This window comes from Oncorhynchus mykiss, chromosome Y (genome assembly GCF_013265735.2).
Source record: "Oncorhynchus mykiss isolate Arlee chromosome Y, USDA_OmykA_1.1, whole genome shotgun sequence".
In the NCBI taxonomy this organism is placed as follows: Eukaryota; Metazoa; Chordata; class Actinopteri; order Salmoniformes; family Salmonidae; genus Oncorhynchus; species Oncorhynchus mykiss.
In genome coordinates this window covers 39,137,401-39,153,832 of record NC_048593.1, presented here as the reverse complement: position 1 = coordinate 39,153,832, position 16,432 = coordinate 39,137,401, and the positions used below count along the sequence as shown (strand labels likewise).

Sequence of the window (16,432 nt, the reverse complement as noted above, 5' to 3'; positions counted from 1 at the left end):
ATGTTGGCACCCAGCCCCAGTGATGCTGTGAACATTTGTTACGCCAGTTGGACTCTCTTGTGGTACTCTGTTTTTGTTCTCGTTTATTTGTTTTTATTATCTTTTGAGGCATTGTACCTACCACCTTGTGGATTTACCTTTTGACTTAGAGGATTATCTTTTTCTCTTGGAATTACTTTTGACGTTGTGTATTTATATTTTTGCCTGAAGAACCTTCCTTTTTACTTTATTAAAACACTGTCTCAAGTACTGCTGTGTCTGCCTCATCTTCTGGGTTCTGCCGACTATTAGTGGCTCATTTTGCTAAGTGACTGTTTCTCACACCGGAGACCCGAGTTCGTAACTGGGTCCTGACACAGTCCCAGACCTGCTGTTATCAACCCTCTAGAGACAGCAGGAGCGGTAGAGATGCTCTGAATGATCGGCTATGAAAAGCCAACTGACATTTACTCCTGAGGTGCTGACCTGTTCCACCCTTGACAACCACTGTGATTATTATTATTTGACCCTGCTGGTCATCTATGAACATTTGAACATCTTGGCCATGTTCTGTTATCTCCACCCGGCACAGCCAGAAGAGGACCGGCCACCCCTCATAGCCTGGTTTCTTCCTAGGTTCTGGCCTTTCTAGGGAGTTTTTCCTAGCCACTGTGCTTCTATACCTGCATTGCTTGCTGTTTGGGGTTTTAAGTTGGGCTTCTGTACAGCACTTTGAGATATCAGCTGATGTAAGAAGGGCTTTAAAAATAAATTTGACTTGACAGATGTTTTGAAGCCAAATGCTTGATTTTCGGGCCTAGTATGACAGCTTGCTACAGCAACCGTGTTCATCGGCACTTCCAGAGTGACCTGATCCATGATTGATGAGATAACAGACATTAGCATTGTAGCTACCGACAGTAGTGTGAAAGAAAGATTTTTCAAATATGGTGTATTTATTAGACTCTTTAAAAGGTAGACGTTCCAAAGGTGGCTTGTAAGCTATATGTAAAGATTAAAGGTTAAATACAATTTTAAAAAGCCAGGAGATGCTAAATGTGTTTATGTTCATAACGGTCAATTACCGTGAGATCGGCAGTTACAGTGCCTTGCGAAAGTATTCGGCCCCCTTGAACTTTGCGACCTTTTGCCACATTTCAGGCTTCAAACATAAAGATATAAAACTGTATTTTTTTGTGAAGAATCAACAACAAGTGGGACACAATCATGAAGTGGAACGACATTTATTGGATATTTCTAACTTTTTTAACAAATCAAAAACTGAAAAATTGGGCGTGCAAAATTATTCAGCCCCCTTAAGTGAATACTTTGTAGCGCCACCTTTTGCTGCGATTACAGCTGTAAGTCGCTTGGGGTATGTCTCTATCAGTTTTGCACATCGAGAGACTGAAATTTTTACCCATTCCTCCTTGCAAAACAGCTCGAGCTCAGTGAGGTTGGATGGAGAGCATTTGTGAACAGCAGTTTTAAGTTCTTTCCACAGATTCTCGATTGGATTCAGGTCTGGACTTTGACTTGGCCATTCTAACACCTGGATATGTTTATTTTTGAACCATTCCATTGTAGATTTTGCTTTATGTTTTGGATCATTGTCTTGTTGGAAGACAAATCTCCATCCCAGTCTCAGGTCTTTTGCAGACTCCATCAGGTTTTCTTCCAGAATGGTCCTGTATTTGGCTCCATCCATCTTCCCATCAATTTTAACCATCTTCCCTGTCCCTGCTGAAGAAAAACAGGCCCAAACCATGATGCTGCCACCACCATGTTTGACAGTGGGGATGGTGTGTTCAGCTGTGTTGCTTTTACGCCAAACATAACGTTTTGCATTGTTGCCAAAAAGTTCAATTTTGGTTTCATCTGACCAGAGCACCTTCTTACACATGTTTGGTGTGTCTCCCAGGTGGCTTGTGGCAAACTTTAAACAACACTTTTTATGGATATCTTTAAGAAATGGCTTTCTTCTTGCCACTCTTCCATAAAGGCCAGATTTGTGCAATATACGACTGATTGTTGTCCTATGGACAGAGTCTCCCACCTCAGCTGTAGATCTCTGCAGTTCATCCAGAGTGATCATGGGCCTCTTGGCTGCATCTCTGATCAGTCTTCTCCTTGTATGAGCTGAAAGTTTAGAGGGACGGCCAGGTCTTGGTAGATTTGCAGTGGTCTGATACTCCTTCCATTTCAATATTATCGCTTGCACAGTGCTCCTTGGGATGTTTAAAGCTTGGGAAATCTTTTTGTATCCAAATCCGGCTTTAAACTTCTTCACAACAGTATCTCGGACCTGCCTGGTGTGTTCCTTGTTCTTCATGATGCTCTCTGCGCTTTTAACGGACCTCTGAGACTATCACAGTGCAGGTGCATTTATACGGAGACTTGATTACACACAGGTGGATTGTATTTATCATCATTAGTCATTTAGGTCAACATTGGATCATTCAGAGATCCTCACTGAACTTCTGGAGAGAGTTTGATGCACTGAAAGTAAAGGGGCTGAATAATTTTGCACGCCCAATTTTTCAGTTTTTGATTTGTTAAAAAAGTTTGAAATATCAAATAAATGTCGTTCCACTTCATGATTGTGTCCCACTTGTTGTTGATTCTTCACAAAAAAATACAGTTTTATATCTTTATGTTTGAAGCCTGAAATGTGGCAAAAGGTCGCAAAGTTCAAGGGGGCCGAATAATTTCGCAAGGCACTGTATTTGCTTGACAATCACCGGCTGACGAAATCTCTTGACCCCCACAGCCCGAGGCGAATTTGATATATTGGAAATTATTTCCTCACCATAGCTACTGGCTTTTTGTAGCTTTACACTACACAATTCCTAACTTTATGGATCTCACCGCTGCCAATTATGCTTTTGGTTTAGGCCCGGTCCTCAGAGGCCGTTGTTGGTGAAGGGATACAAGTTGTGCAAGGCTTGTATCTCCTCTCTCTGTCTCTCTCTGTCTCTCTCTCTTTCTATATTTATCTCCCTCTCTCTCTCTTTCTATCTTTATCTCCCTCTCTCTTCTTAACAAATCCTTCACTCTGTGAGCTAACTTGTAACAAATAAAGAAGTACTGTCACTTTTAACATGGTCAATTCATAAGCATGAATAAAAATACAAAATAAAATATTTTTTCAAATGAAGAAGGTTTCTATTGCTTAACTGATTGGAGTGAAAAACAACTGTTACAACTGTTCAATTTTGTGAGTTCATAAATAACTTTCGTAGTATTATGAACTTTGAAACATCTGGTTCCTAGTAGGCTACAAAATTAAAGAAGGGCTATTTCTCTGAACCTCAGGCAGTAGGCTCAAGTAAGCTTGTTCCTCTCCCCAGTCAGAGAGTAGACTGCCTGTCTCCCAGACTGACCAGCAGCAGCAGCAGCAACCTATTCTCCTTATTTATGTTAAGAAAACAAATGTGAAGGCCAAAATTGTGGGCGGAAAGCACTCATGTTTATGCACCCTAATAATCACCCGGAGAATACTTCCAGAACCAACATTCCATTTCTCCTTTACGCATTTTTTCTTCTTGATTTCAATATGGAAGGGAAAACAGGTACTGGCGTTTGTATGTCCTGTAAAAGGTGAAGTCAACGTATTCGCATACCCTGTGTTGTGTAGCATAGTAGCAGTTCATTCAATTGAGGGAGGTAAGGAGGCATGGGGGGGGGGGGATAGGATGTTCCCCCCCATGATGAAAGGGGATCATGACTGAAAAAGTTTGGGAAGTACTAGCTAATGATTAGCACAAAAACATATTGGCATGCTTCGGCATATTTATTTATAGCCACTTTGCTGCATCTGTCGGGCTACAGGTGATCATGTGCCACGTTCCGACCTTAATTTCCTTTGTTTTGTCTTTATTTAGTATGGTCAGGGCGTGAGTTGGGGTGGGCAGTCTATGTGTGTTTTTCTATATTGAGGTTTTGAGTTCAGCCTAGTATGGTTCTCAATCAGAGGCAGGTGTCGTTAGTTGTATCTGATTGAGAATCATAATTAGGTAGCCTGGGTTTCACTTTTGAGTGGTGGGTGTTTGCTTCCGTGTGAGTGTTTTGGGCCACACGGTACTGTTTCAGATTTCGTTCATGTTCACGTTTATTGTTTGTATTTCATAGTGTTCAGTTTATATCTTAAAATGAACGTTATGGACACTTACCACGCTGCGCATTGGTCCACCGATCCTTCGCGCTACTCCTCCTCAGACGAGGACGAGGTTCGCAACAGAAACACCCACCAACCAAGGACCAAGCAGCGTGGTAACAGGCAGCAGCAGGAGAGGCAGCGATACCTGGAGAGATGGACTTGGGAGGAGATTCTGGACGGCAAAGGACCCTAGACTCAGCCAGGGGAATATCGGCCTCCCAAAGCAGAGCTGGAGGAGTCAGTTGGAGTGGGGGTGTGCACTGCCTTCATAGGCCTGCAGTAGCTAAGCCTGATAACATAATAAAGCCTAATAACGAACTGGTTTAAACCTTCATAAAAGTTTTGTACAGGCTTGGCCTACATTTATTTCACAACAGGCCTATTTTTAACCTAAGGAGCACAACATTTAAAAGACAGTTCTAACTTAATTTAGCCATGGAAAATGTCTCAACAAAATGAAGCATCCGAAACCAGTTTCAGCTGGACATGCTGTAAGCTAGACCTTTGACTCCAGTTTCAACTGTTCTGCCTTATTATTATTCGACCATGCTGGTCATTTATGAACATTTGAACATCTTGGCCATGTTCTGTTATAATCTCCACCCGGCACAGCCAGAAGAGGACTGGCCACCCCACATATGCTCTCTCTAATTCCCTAGGACCATGCACCAGGACTACCTGACATGATGACTCCTTGCTGTCCCCAGTCCACCTGACTGTGCTGCTGCTCCAGTTTCAACTGTTCTGCCTTATTATTATTCGACCATGCTGGTCATTTATGAACATTTGAACATCTTGGCCATGTTCTGTTATAATCTCCACCCGGCACAGCCAGAAGAGGACTGGCACATAGCCTGGTTCCTCTCTAGGTTTCTTCCTAGGTTTTGGCCTATCTAGGTAGTTTTTCCTAGCCACCATGCTTCTACACCTGCATTGCTTGCTGTTTGGGGTTTTAGGCTGGGTTTCTGTACAGCACTTTGAGATATCAGCTGATGTACGAAGGGCTATATAAATAAATTTGATTTGATTTGAGTAAGTTACCATTGGCTAACACAGATAACAAGCTTTCGCAGTTTTCATCACCTCACACATTAAATGAACAGAGGATGGGTCCAATCGGGTCCAGTCGGTAAATACATTTTAATTGCAGATACAATGCTGGAGACACCGTGAGGAAAACGTGGAAAACGTAAGCTCATTCGTAGCTCATTCACAGCCATATAAGGAGTCATTGGCATGAGGCGGTTTCAAAAAATGCGGCACTTCCTGGTTGGATTTTTATCTGGGTTTCGCCTGTAACATCAGTTCTGTGGCACTCACAGACAATATCTTTGCAGTTTTGGAAACGTCAGAGTGTCTTCTTTCCAAAGCTGTCAATTATTAACATAGTCGAGCATCTTTTCGTGACAAAATATATTGTTTAAAACGGGAATGTTTTTCATCCAAAAATTAAAATAGCGCCCCCTAAATCCAACTGGTTAATTGCAGATACCTGAGAACCGTGAAAATTATATCAGACCCGACCCAGATCTAAGACAAAACTCTAAATTTAGGACCCGCTCGGGTCCCGGGTCAGATCTCGTAATTTCAGGTTTGTTGGACCAGTGAAGACCTCTACTTCAAGCCACACTCACCATACCCACCAAATAGAGCAACTGTAGGCTACCTAAAAGTCTGTTCAAGAAAGTTGAAGAACATTTTGGGGAAATGTGTCGTTCAGTACAAACCAATGTTACAAACATTCAATGGAACTGAACACACCCCAGAACTGGCTTTCTCACAGTCGTTCTACAAACAAATGACCAAGCATGTATACTTTCTGCACTGTTAGAGTTAAGTAATACAGAAATTATTGGTATTTCAGTTATGGTTGGGATTTATTGACCAAATTATCAGGAAAGTTTTGAATGTGTTTTTCCCTTCAAAATTCACAAGAAAAAAACATTTCACACTTATTTCTTAAAAACAATATATCACAGAGAGGAATGCTCCCAGACACCCCTAGAAGGATATTTGACACCGGATCCCATTGACCCTTCATCTGGTGATGTCACAAGGTGCCGCAAAATCGAAAGAGTGTAAGATCTCAGTGGCATTTTTCTCAAGATTATTCAAATGCACAAAACCACTGAATGAAATATGCCAGTGAAGACTACCCAGAGTGCCTCCAACACGGTGGAACTCCTCACATTTGGTTTGCACTGTGTATAATAAGAGGGAGGAACTCCTAGCCTTTGAATATATTGTGGATCATCATGATGACTTTGATGAAGACACAGTTCACAGTGTCGACGGGACACATTACACACGTGACAAGCTTCAAGTTCTGCTTCCTGCTAATCAAATTCAACTCCATCTTTGTGTACTCTGACATGCCGTTTTGGTATTTTTGCAGAATAAGGAAGTTTGACATGCATTTCTGCCTGTCCAGGGTCAGCGAACTCTACAGCACCGTGGAGAGAGGAAAACGGAAACTCTATTCTATCTACGAGAACACTGTGCCTGAGACCGGGGATCCGAGTGGGTGGAGGGCACAGAGGCATGGAGAAGTATGAGCCCGGTGCCAGCAGCTACACAGTGGGATCATCGACAACCGTCTCACTCAGCTAAAGAACAGGTTCAAGGACCACAAAAGGCTTATGTTTCTTGCCCTTATTGACCCACAGCAGTTCACCAGATACAGGGAAATCTTCTCAAGTCTCAATGAAAGATATGGGCCTCATGTTGATTTCTCGCGGCTCAAAACAGAACTCACAGTGATGTACTCCATGTGATGACTTCCATGTTAGGAGCCCGGCCGACTTCCTCCACTTTCTCCAGCAGAAGAGGCTGAATGAGAGTTCTGGTGTTGACCATTCCCCCTGTCTAATGCCTCAGTTGAAAGGACATTCTCCACCCTGAAACAGATCACGACTTACTGCAGGAACACCACTGGACCGGTCTGACTCTCAGCCTTAGCTTTGATCTCAATGGAGAAAGTATCTCTGTCAGATATAAAATCAAAGGCCAAACTATACGATCCTGCCATTGCCCATTTCATAAAGAAGGACTGGAGGATGCAATTTTTGGTTTTGTTTACCACAGCTCACTTGCTGTTAGCTATCTCTTTGAAAAGAATGCATGTGAAACATTGTTGAATTTAAACTTTAGATCCCCAGATAGGCTACTTTATGTGCCGAACATGATAAAAATATGTCTGCAATTGGGGTGGCAGTGTAGCCTAGTGGTTAGAGCGTAGCGGCGGCAGTGTAGCCTAGTGGTTAGAGCGTAGCGGCGGCAGTGTAGCCTAGTGGTTAGAGCGTTGGACTAGTAACCGAAAGGTTGCAAGATCGAATTCCCAAGCCGACAAGGTACAACTCTGTCGTTCTGCCCCTGAACAAGGCAATTAACCCACTAGGCTGTCATTGAAAATAAGAATTTGTTCTTAACTGCCCTCCCTAATAAAATAAATAAATAAATAGCTGCTTAATTAATATAGTTTTGGAATTGCTAAATGGTTGTGGTTTTATGTTATGATTGGGTCATCTAGCATAAGCTAGATGTGAACGGGCTGCTTAGCATACCATAAATACCGTAGTATATATTCAAACAAAATAAGGATAGCAATTCAAACTTTACAGGAGCTTCTCATCTAAACCATATTGCACATAATGTTGTACACTTGATGAATGCAATGATTCACAAATATGTGGATATTTCCATTTTCAATTTGGCTAACAGAGAAGAAAATGCTGTCTACTGGTATTAAGGTAATTCTTTCATGGGGATATGTAGTATGGGAGAGATATTGTCCTTACACTCAGAGGAGGGTATGAGAGTCCTCCGGAGGTAGTGTGGAGGGAATCTCTTCAAGAGAGATTTTAATCTAGATCCGTCTCTTTACAGAATAATCTCTCCTGTACCCAGTTTGTGTCATCAAAGTTGTCTAGTGTAAAGAGGCCCACATAAGTCATGTAGTGTAAAGAGGCCCACACAAGTCGTATAGTGTAAAGAGGCCCACATAAGTCGTATAGTGTAAAGAGGCCCACATAAATTGTGTAGTGTAAAGAGGCCCACACTTGTCGTCTAGTGTAAAGAGGCCCACACTTGTCGTGTAGTGTAAAGAGGCCCACATAAGTCGTATAGTGTAAAGAGGCCCACACAAGTCGTATAGTGTAAAGAGGCCCACATAAGTCGTATAGTGTAAAGAGGCCCACACAAGTCGTATAGTGTAAAGAGGCCCACATAAATTGTGTAGTGTAAAGAGGCCCACACTTGTCGTCTAGTGTAAAGAGGCCCACACTTGTCGTGTAGTGTAAAGGGGCCCACATAAGTCGTCTAGTGTAAAGAGGCCCACACTTGTCGTGTAGTGTAAAGGGGCCCACACAAGTCGTATAGTGTAAAGAGGCCCACATAAGTCGAGTAATTTAAAGAGGCCCACACAATTCGTATAGTGTAGAGGCCCACATAAGTCGTGTAGTGTAAAGAGGCCCACACAAGTCATATAGTGTAAAGAGGCCCACATAAATTGTGTAGTGTAAAGAGGCCCACACTTGTCGTCTAGTGTAAAGAGGCCCACACTTGTCGTGTAGTGTAAAGGGGCCCACATAAGTCGTCTAGTGTAAAGAGACCCACACACGTAAGTCGTGTAGCGTAAAGATGCCCACATACGGTGGTGGATAGAGCTATGTCAGTACTCACAGTCTCTCCAGTTTGTAGAGTCCACTGAAGGCTTGAGTGGAGATTGTCTGGATGCTGTTATTCTGTAAGAACCTGAGATGAGAAACAAACACACACAACATCAACTCAAGCACAGAGATTCAACATTATTTCACCAGGTACCAGCAAATGTATTATTAATACCACATTCTCATTCTAAAATAAAACACAGAGGTTGAGTTTTCATGTGGTAAAAATAAACATGTTTCTAGCTTTAACACAAGTGTAAAGCCCTGACCCAGTACAGTGTAAAGCCCTAACCCAGTACAGTGTAAAGCCCTGACCCAGTACAGTGTAAAGCCCTGACCAGGTAGAGTGTAAAGCCCTGACCCGGTACAGCGTAAAGCCCCGACCCAGTACAGTGTAAAGCCCTGACCCAGTACAGTGTAAGGCCCTGACCCAGTACAGTGTAAAGCCCTGACCCAGTACAGTGTTAAGCCCTGACCCAATACAGTGTTAAGCCCTGACCCAGTAAAGTGTAAAGCCTTGATCCAGTACAGTGTAAAGCCCTGATCCAGTACAGTGTTAAGCCCTGACCCAGTACAGTGTAAGGCCCTGACCCAGTACAGTGTAAGGCCCTGACCCAGTACAGTGTAAAGCCCTGACCCAGTACAATGTAAAGCCCTGACCCGGTACAGTGTAAAGCCCTGACCCGGTACAGTGTAAAGCCCCGACCCAGTACAGTGTTAAGCCCTGAGCCAGTACAGTGTTAAGCCCTGACCCAGTAAAGGGTAAAGCCCCGACCCAGTACAGTGTTAAGCCCTGACCCAGTACAGTGTAAGGCCCTGACCCAGTACAGTGTAAGGCCCTGACCCAGTACAGTGTAAAGCCCTGACCCAGTACAGTGTAAGGCCCTGACCCTGTACAGTGTAAAGCCCTGACCCGGTACGGTGTAAAGCCCTGACCCGGTAAAGTGTAAGGCCCTGACCCGGTACAGTGTAAGGCCCTGACCCAGTACAGTGTAAGGCCCTGACCCAGTACAGTGTAAAGCCCTGACCCGGTACAGTGTAAAGCCCTGACCCGGTACAGTGTAAGACCCTGACCCAGTACAGTGTAAAGCCCTGACCCGGTACAGTGTAAGGCCCTGACCCAGTACAGTGTAAGGCCCTGACCCAGTACAGTGTAAGGCCCTGACCCAGTACAGTGTAAGGCCCTGACCCAGTACAGTGTAAAGCCCTGACCCAGTACAGTGTTAAGCCCTGACCCAGTAAAGTGTAAAGCCTTGATCCAGTACAGTGTAAAGCCCTGACCCAGTACAGTGTAAGGCCCTGACCCAGTACAGTGTAAGGCCCTGACCCAGTACAGTGTAAAGCCCTGACCCAGTACAGTGTAAGGCCCTGACCCAGTACAGTGTAAGGCCCTGACCCAGTACAGTGTAAAGCCCTGACCCAGTACAGTGTAAGGCCCTGACCCTGTACAGTGTAAAGCCCTGACCCGGTACGGTGTAAAGCCCTGACCCGGTACGGTGTAAAGCCCTGACCCGGTAAAGTGTAAGGCCCTGACCCGGTACAGTGTAAGGCCCTGACCCAGTACAGTGTAAGGCCCTGACCCAGTACAGTGTAAAGCCCTGACCCGGTACAGTGTAAAGCCCTGACCCGGTACAGTGTAAGACCCTGACCCAGTACAGTGTAAAGCCCTGACCCGGTACAGTGTAAGGCCCTGACCCAGTACAGTGTAAGGCCCTGACCCAGTACAGTGTAAGGCCCTGACCCAGTACAGTGTAAGGCCCTGACCCAGTACAGTGTAAGGCCCTGACCCAGTACAGTGTAAAGCCCTGACCCAGTACAGTGTTAAGCCCTGACCCAGTAAAGTGTAAAGCCTTGATCCAGTACAGTGTAAAGCCCTGACCCAGTACAGTGTAAGGCCCTGACCCAGTACAGTGTAAGGCCCTGACCCAGTACAGTGTAAAGACCTGACCCAGTACAATGTAAAGCCTTGCCCCAGTACAGTGTAAAGTCCTGACCCGGTACAGTGTAAATCCTCGACCCAGTACAGTGTTAAGCCCTGAGCCAGTACAGTGTTAAGCCCTGACCCAGTAAAGTGTAAAGCCCCGACCCAGTACAGTGTTAAGCCCTGACCCAGTACAGTGTAAGGCCCTGTCTCCGTGTCAGTCTCAGTCTCCGTGTCAGTCTCAGTCTCTGTGTCAGTCTCAGTATCTGTCTCCATGTCAGTCTCAGACTCTGTCTCCGTGTCAGTCTCAGTCTCCGTCTCCGTGTCAGTCTCAGTCTCTCTGTCTCCCTGTCAGTCTCAGTCTCTCTGTCTCCCTGTCAGTCTCAGTCTCTCTGTCTCTGTGTCAGTCTCAGTCTCTGTCTCCGTGTCAGTACAGTCTCTGTTTCCATGTCAGTCTCAGTCTCTGTCTTCGTGTCAGTCTCAGTCTCTGTCTTCGTGTCAGTCTCAGTCTCTGTTTCCATGTCAGTCTCAGTCTCCTTGTCAGTCTCAGTCTTTCTGTCTCTGTGTCAGTCTCAGTCTCTGTCTCCGTGTCAGTCTCTGTCTCCGTGTCAGTCTCTGTCTCCGTGTCAGTCTCTGTCTCCGTGTCAGTCTCTGTCTCCGTGTCAGGCTCAGTCTCTGTCTCCGTGTCAGGCTCAGTCTCTGTCTCCGTGTCAGACTCAGTCTCTGTCTCTGTCTCCGTGTCAGGGTCAGTCTCTGTCTCAGTGTCAGTGTCAGTCTCTGTCTCCGTGTCAGTCTCTGTCTCCGTGTCAGTCTCTGTCTCCGTGTCAGTCTCTGTCTCCGTGTCAGTCTCAGTCTCTGTGTCAGTCTCAGTATCTGTCTCCGTGTCAGTCTCAGTCTCCGTGTCCGTGTCAGTCTCAGTGTCAGTGTCAGTCTCTCTGTCTCTGTGTCAGTCTCAGTATCTGTCTCCGTGTCAGTCTCAGTCTCTGTGTCAGTCTCAGTCTCCGTGTCAGTCTCAGTCTCTGTCTCCGTGTCAGTCTCAGTCTCTGTGTCAATCTCTGTCTCTGTGTCAGTCTCAGTATCTGTATCCGTGTCAGTCTCTGTCTCCGTGTCAGTCTCAGTGTCTCTGTCTCTGTGTCAGTCTCAGTCTCTGTATCCGTGTCATTCTCTGTCTCTGTGTCAGTCTCAGTCTCCGTGTCAGTCTCTGTCTCCGTGTCAGTCTCAGTCTCTCTGTCTCCGTGCCAGTCTTTGGGTTAGTCTCCATTTCTGTCTCTGTGTCTGTCTCTGTGTCTGTCTCTCTGTCTCTGTGTCAGTCTCTGTGTTGGTCTCTGTGTCTGTCTAGGTCTCTGTGTCAGTCTAGGTCTCTGTGTCAGTCTAGGTCTCTGTGTCAGTCTAGTTCTCTGTGTCAGTCTAGGTCTCTGTGTCAGACACCGGGTCAGTCTCTGTGTCGGTCTCTGTGTCAGTCTAGTTCTCTGTGTCAGTCTAGATCTCTGTGCCAGTCTTTGTGTCAGTCTCAGTCTCCGTGTCAGTCTCAGTCTCTCTGTCTCCGTGCCAGTCTTTGGGTTAGTCTCCATTTCTGTCTCTGTGTCTGTCTCTGTGTCTGTCTCTCTGTCTCTGTGTCAGTCTCTGTGTTGGTCTCTGTGTTGGTCTCTGTGTCTGTCTAGGTCTCTGTCAGTCTAGGTCTCTGTGTCAGTCTAGGTCTCTGTGTCAGTCTAGTTCTCTGTGTCAGTCTAGGTCTCTGTGTCAGACACCGGGTCAGTCTCTGTGTCGGTCTCTGTGTCAGTCTCGGTCTCTGTGTCAGTCTAGTTCTCTGTGTCAGTCTAGATCTCTGTGCCAGTCTTTGTGTCAGTCTCAGTCTCCGTGTCAGTCTCTGTCTCCGTGTCAGTCTCAGTCTCTCTGTCTCCGTGCCAGTCTTTGGGTTAGTCTCCATTTCTGTCTCTGTGTCTGTCTCTGTGTCTGTCTCTCTGTCTCTGTGTCAGTCTCTGTGTTGGTCTCTGTGTTGGTCTCTGTGTCTGTCTAGGTCTCTGTGTCAGTCTAGGTCTCTGTGTCAGTCTAGGTCTCTGTGTCAGTCTAGTTCTCTGTGTCAGTCTAGGTCTCTGTGTCAGACACCGGGTCAGTCTCTGTGTCGGTCTCTGTGTCAGTCTCGGTCTCTGTGTCAGTCTAGTTCTCTGTGTCAGTCTAGATCTCTGTGCCAGTCTTTGTGTCAGTCTCAGTCTCCGTGTCAGTCTCTGTCTCCGTGTCAGTCTTTGGGTTAGTCTCCATTTCTGTCTCTGTGTCTGTCTCTGTGTCTGTCTCTCTGTCTCTGTGTCAGTCTCTGTGTTGGTCTCTGTGTCTGTCTAGGTCTCTGTGTCAGTCTAGGTCTCTGTGTCAGTCTAGGTCTCTGTGTCAGTTTAGTTCTCTGTGTCAGTCTAGGTCTCTGTGTCAGACACCGGGTCAGTCTCTGTGTCGGTCTCTGTGTCAGTCTCGGTCTCTGTGTCAGTCTAGTTCTCTGTGTCAGTCTAGATCTCTGTGTCAGTCTTTGTGTCAGTCTAAGTCTCTGTGTCAGTCTCGGTCTCTATCTCGCTATCATTCTCTGCAGTGAAGTTATACTGAAGATAAGAAGTGATATGAATAAATGAATAAACAATTAACAAAGTTTTTATTATTTTAGAAAAATATATATTTAAACTTAATTTAAATAGGCAGTTAAGAACAAATTCTTTTTTACAATGACAGCCTACCAAAAGGCCTCCTGCCGGGACAGGGTGCTGGGATAAAAAACAAATATATCAGACAAAACACACATCACGACAAGAGAGACACCACGACACTACTTCAAATCTTCAAGTAGAGAGAGACAGGCCCTGATGATGTTCAGAGAGATTAAGTCCAGAGAGACTTAATAAATAACTAATGAAGTAAAAAACAAATAAAACAATTACAAAGTTTACCCCGTTTTCTTTCCCGAATTTCAGGATTAAGAGCTTGTCTCTTCGCTGCAACTCCCCAACGGGCTCGGGAGAGGCGAAGGTCGCGTTATGCATCCCCCGTTATGTATCCCCCAAAACTACGCTTCTTAACACCCACTCCCTTAACCCAGAAGCCCTCTCCACCAATGTGTCAGAGGAAACACTGTTCAACTGACAACCGAGGTCAGCCCCGCCACAAGGAATCGCTAGAGCACAACGAGCCAAGTAAAGCCCCCCCGGCCAAAACCAGACCTATTGCGCACCACCCGATGGGACCCGATGGGACGTTCATAATGACACAGCCTGGAATCATACCCCAGGCTGTAGTGACACCACAACACTGCAATGCAGGGCCTTAGACCACTGCGCCACTCGGGAGGCCCATAACTTCCACTTTGATCACAGAGTGAACACAGACTCTGACCCTGTGTTTCAGGAAGCCACGTCTGCATGACCGCACTAGTGAAGTGAGTGTGTGTGTGTGCGTGTGCGTGTGCGTGTGCATGTGTGCGTGCGTGCGTGCGTTACAGACAATGAGAGAGATACACATCAGAGAGAGACCTCTACATGACCGTGTTCATGCGTGGGCGCCTGTTTCATCGTGTTTCACAGTCACACTGTGTCTTTTGTGCTCTTATCCTCTTCTGCCTCCTTAAAGCTGCAATATGTAACTTTTTCGGGCGACCCGACTAAATTCACATAGAAATGTGAGTTATAGATCTGTCATTCTCATTGAAAGCAAGTCTAAGAAGCGGTAGGGTTGTTTTATGTGCGCTATTTCTATGCTTACGGTTCTTAAGTTTAGTTTTTGTGTCTTTTACTTTCGGTTTTGTACACCAGTTTCAAACAGTTGAAAATACATTTTTGGGGGGTTATGGGAAATATATTTCACAGCAGTTTAGATGGTACACTGATTCTCTACACTATACTCTCTTGTTTTGTCACATAAACTGAAATTAGGCGAACTATTAGAATTTTAATAACGAGGAAATGTCGGAGTGATTTCTGCATAGTGCATCTTTAATATACTGTTCTGTGTATGTGTCTCTGTGTGTGTGTGTGTCTCTGTGTGTGTGTGAGTGTGTGTGTGTGTGTGTGTCTGTGTCTGTGTGTGTGTCTCTGGGTGTGTGTATCTCTGTGTGTGTGCGTGTCTCTGTATGTGTGTGTGTGTGTGTGTGTGTGTGTGTCTCTCTTTCTCTCTCTCTGTGTGTGTGTGTGTGTGTGTGTGTGTGTGTGTGTGTGTGTGTGTGTGTGTGTGTGTGTGTGTGCCCCATAATGACATCACAATACCGCATAATGACAATGCAATAATCAAAATGTTAACAAATGTATTAAAAATAAAAACCAGAAATACCTTATTTACATAAGTGATCAGACTCTTTGCTATGGGACTCAAAGTTGACCTCAGGTGCATCCTGGTTCCATTGATCATCCTTGAGATGTTTCTACAACTTGATTGGAGTCCACCTGTGGTAAATTCAATTGATTGGACATGATTTGGAAAGGCACACACCTGTCTATTTAAGGTCCCACAGTTGACAGTGCATGTCAGAGCAAAAACCAAGCCATTCGGGTCGAAGGAATTGTTCGTACAGCTCCAAGACATTGAAGGTCCCCAAGAACACAGTGGCCTCCATCATTCTTAAATGGAAGAAATATGGAACCACCAAGACTCTTCCTAGAGCTGGCCGCACGGCCAAACTGAGCAATCGGGGGAGAAGGGCCTTGTGGAAATGGGAGAACCTTCTAGAAGGACAACCATCTCTGCAGCACTCCACCAATTAGTCCTTTATGGTAGAGTGGCCAGACGGAAGCCACTCCTCATTAAAAGGCACATGACAGCCCACATGGAGGTTGGCAAAAGGGACCTGAAGGACTCTCAGACCATGATGATCAGATCTGATGAAACAAAGATTAAACTCTTTGGCCTGAATACCAAGAGTCATGTTTGGAGGAAACCTGGCACCATCCCTACGGTGAAGCATGGTGGTTGGTGGCAGCATCATGCTGTGGGGATGTTTTTCAGCAGCATGGACTGGGAGACTAGTCAGGATCGAGGGAAAGATCCTTGATGAAAACCTGCTCCAGAGCGCTCAGGATGTCAGACTGGGGCGAAGGTTCACCTTCCAACAGGACAACGACCCTAAGCACACAGCCAAGACAACGCAGGAGTGGCTTCGGGACAAGTCTCTGAATGTCCTTGAGAGGCCCAGTCAGAGCTTGGACTTAAACCTGATCCAACATCTCTGGAGAGACTTGAAAATAGCTGTGCAGCAACACATCCCATCCAACCTGACAGAGCTTGAGAGCATCTGTAGGTAAAAATGGGAGAAACTCCCCAAATACAGGTGTGCCAAGCTTGTAGCATCATACCCAAGAAGACCAGAGGCTGTAATCACTGCCAAATGTGCTTCAACAAAGTACTGAGTAAAGGGTCTGAATACTTATATAAATGTCATATTTTTTATTTTTTATAAATTAGCAAACATTTAAAAAAAAAAGTTGTTTTGCTTTGTCGTTATGGGGTATTGTGTGTAGATTGTTGAGTTTTTTTTCATTAAAAAAAAATTCATTTTAGAATAAGGCTGTAACTTAACAAAATGTGGAAAAAGTCAAGGGGTCTGAATACTTTGCAAATACACTGTATCTTCCACCTCTGCTATGAATATGGATGAGAAGCAATTACATATCAGACAGTATCTGGATCCGAGGGTGTATTTATAGGTAAAGGGGTGTGAGGGGCGAGACTTATACACACACA

The 16,432-nt window shown here is 45.2% G+C and overlaps 1 protein-coding gene across 2 annotated transcripts in view; it reads right to left on the bottom strand.

Moving 5' to 3' along the window:
• LOC110510244 (relaxin receptor 2) overlaps positions 1-16,432 on the bottom strand; it is a 184,512-nt gene that overhangs the window by 107,940 nt on the left and 60,140 nt on the right. For both annotated transcript variants that reach the window (XM_036967527.1, XM_036967526.1), the window contains exon 6: positions 8,819-8,890. In XM_036967527.1, coding sequence (XP_036823422.1) covers positions 8,819-8,890 — 72 coding nt within the window. The remainder of the gene's footprint in view (positions 1-8,818; positions 8,891-16,432) is intronic.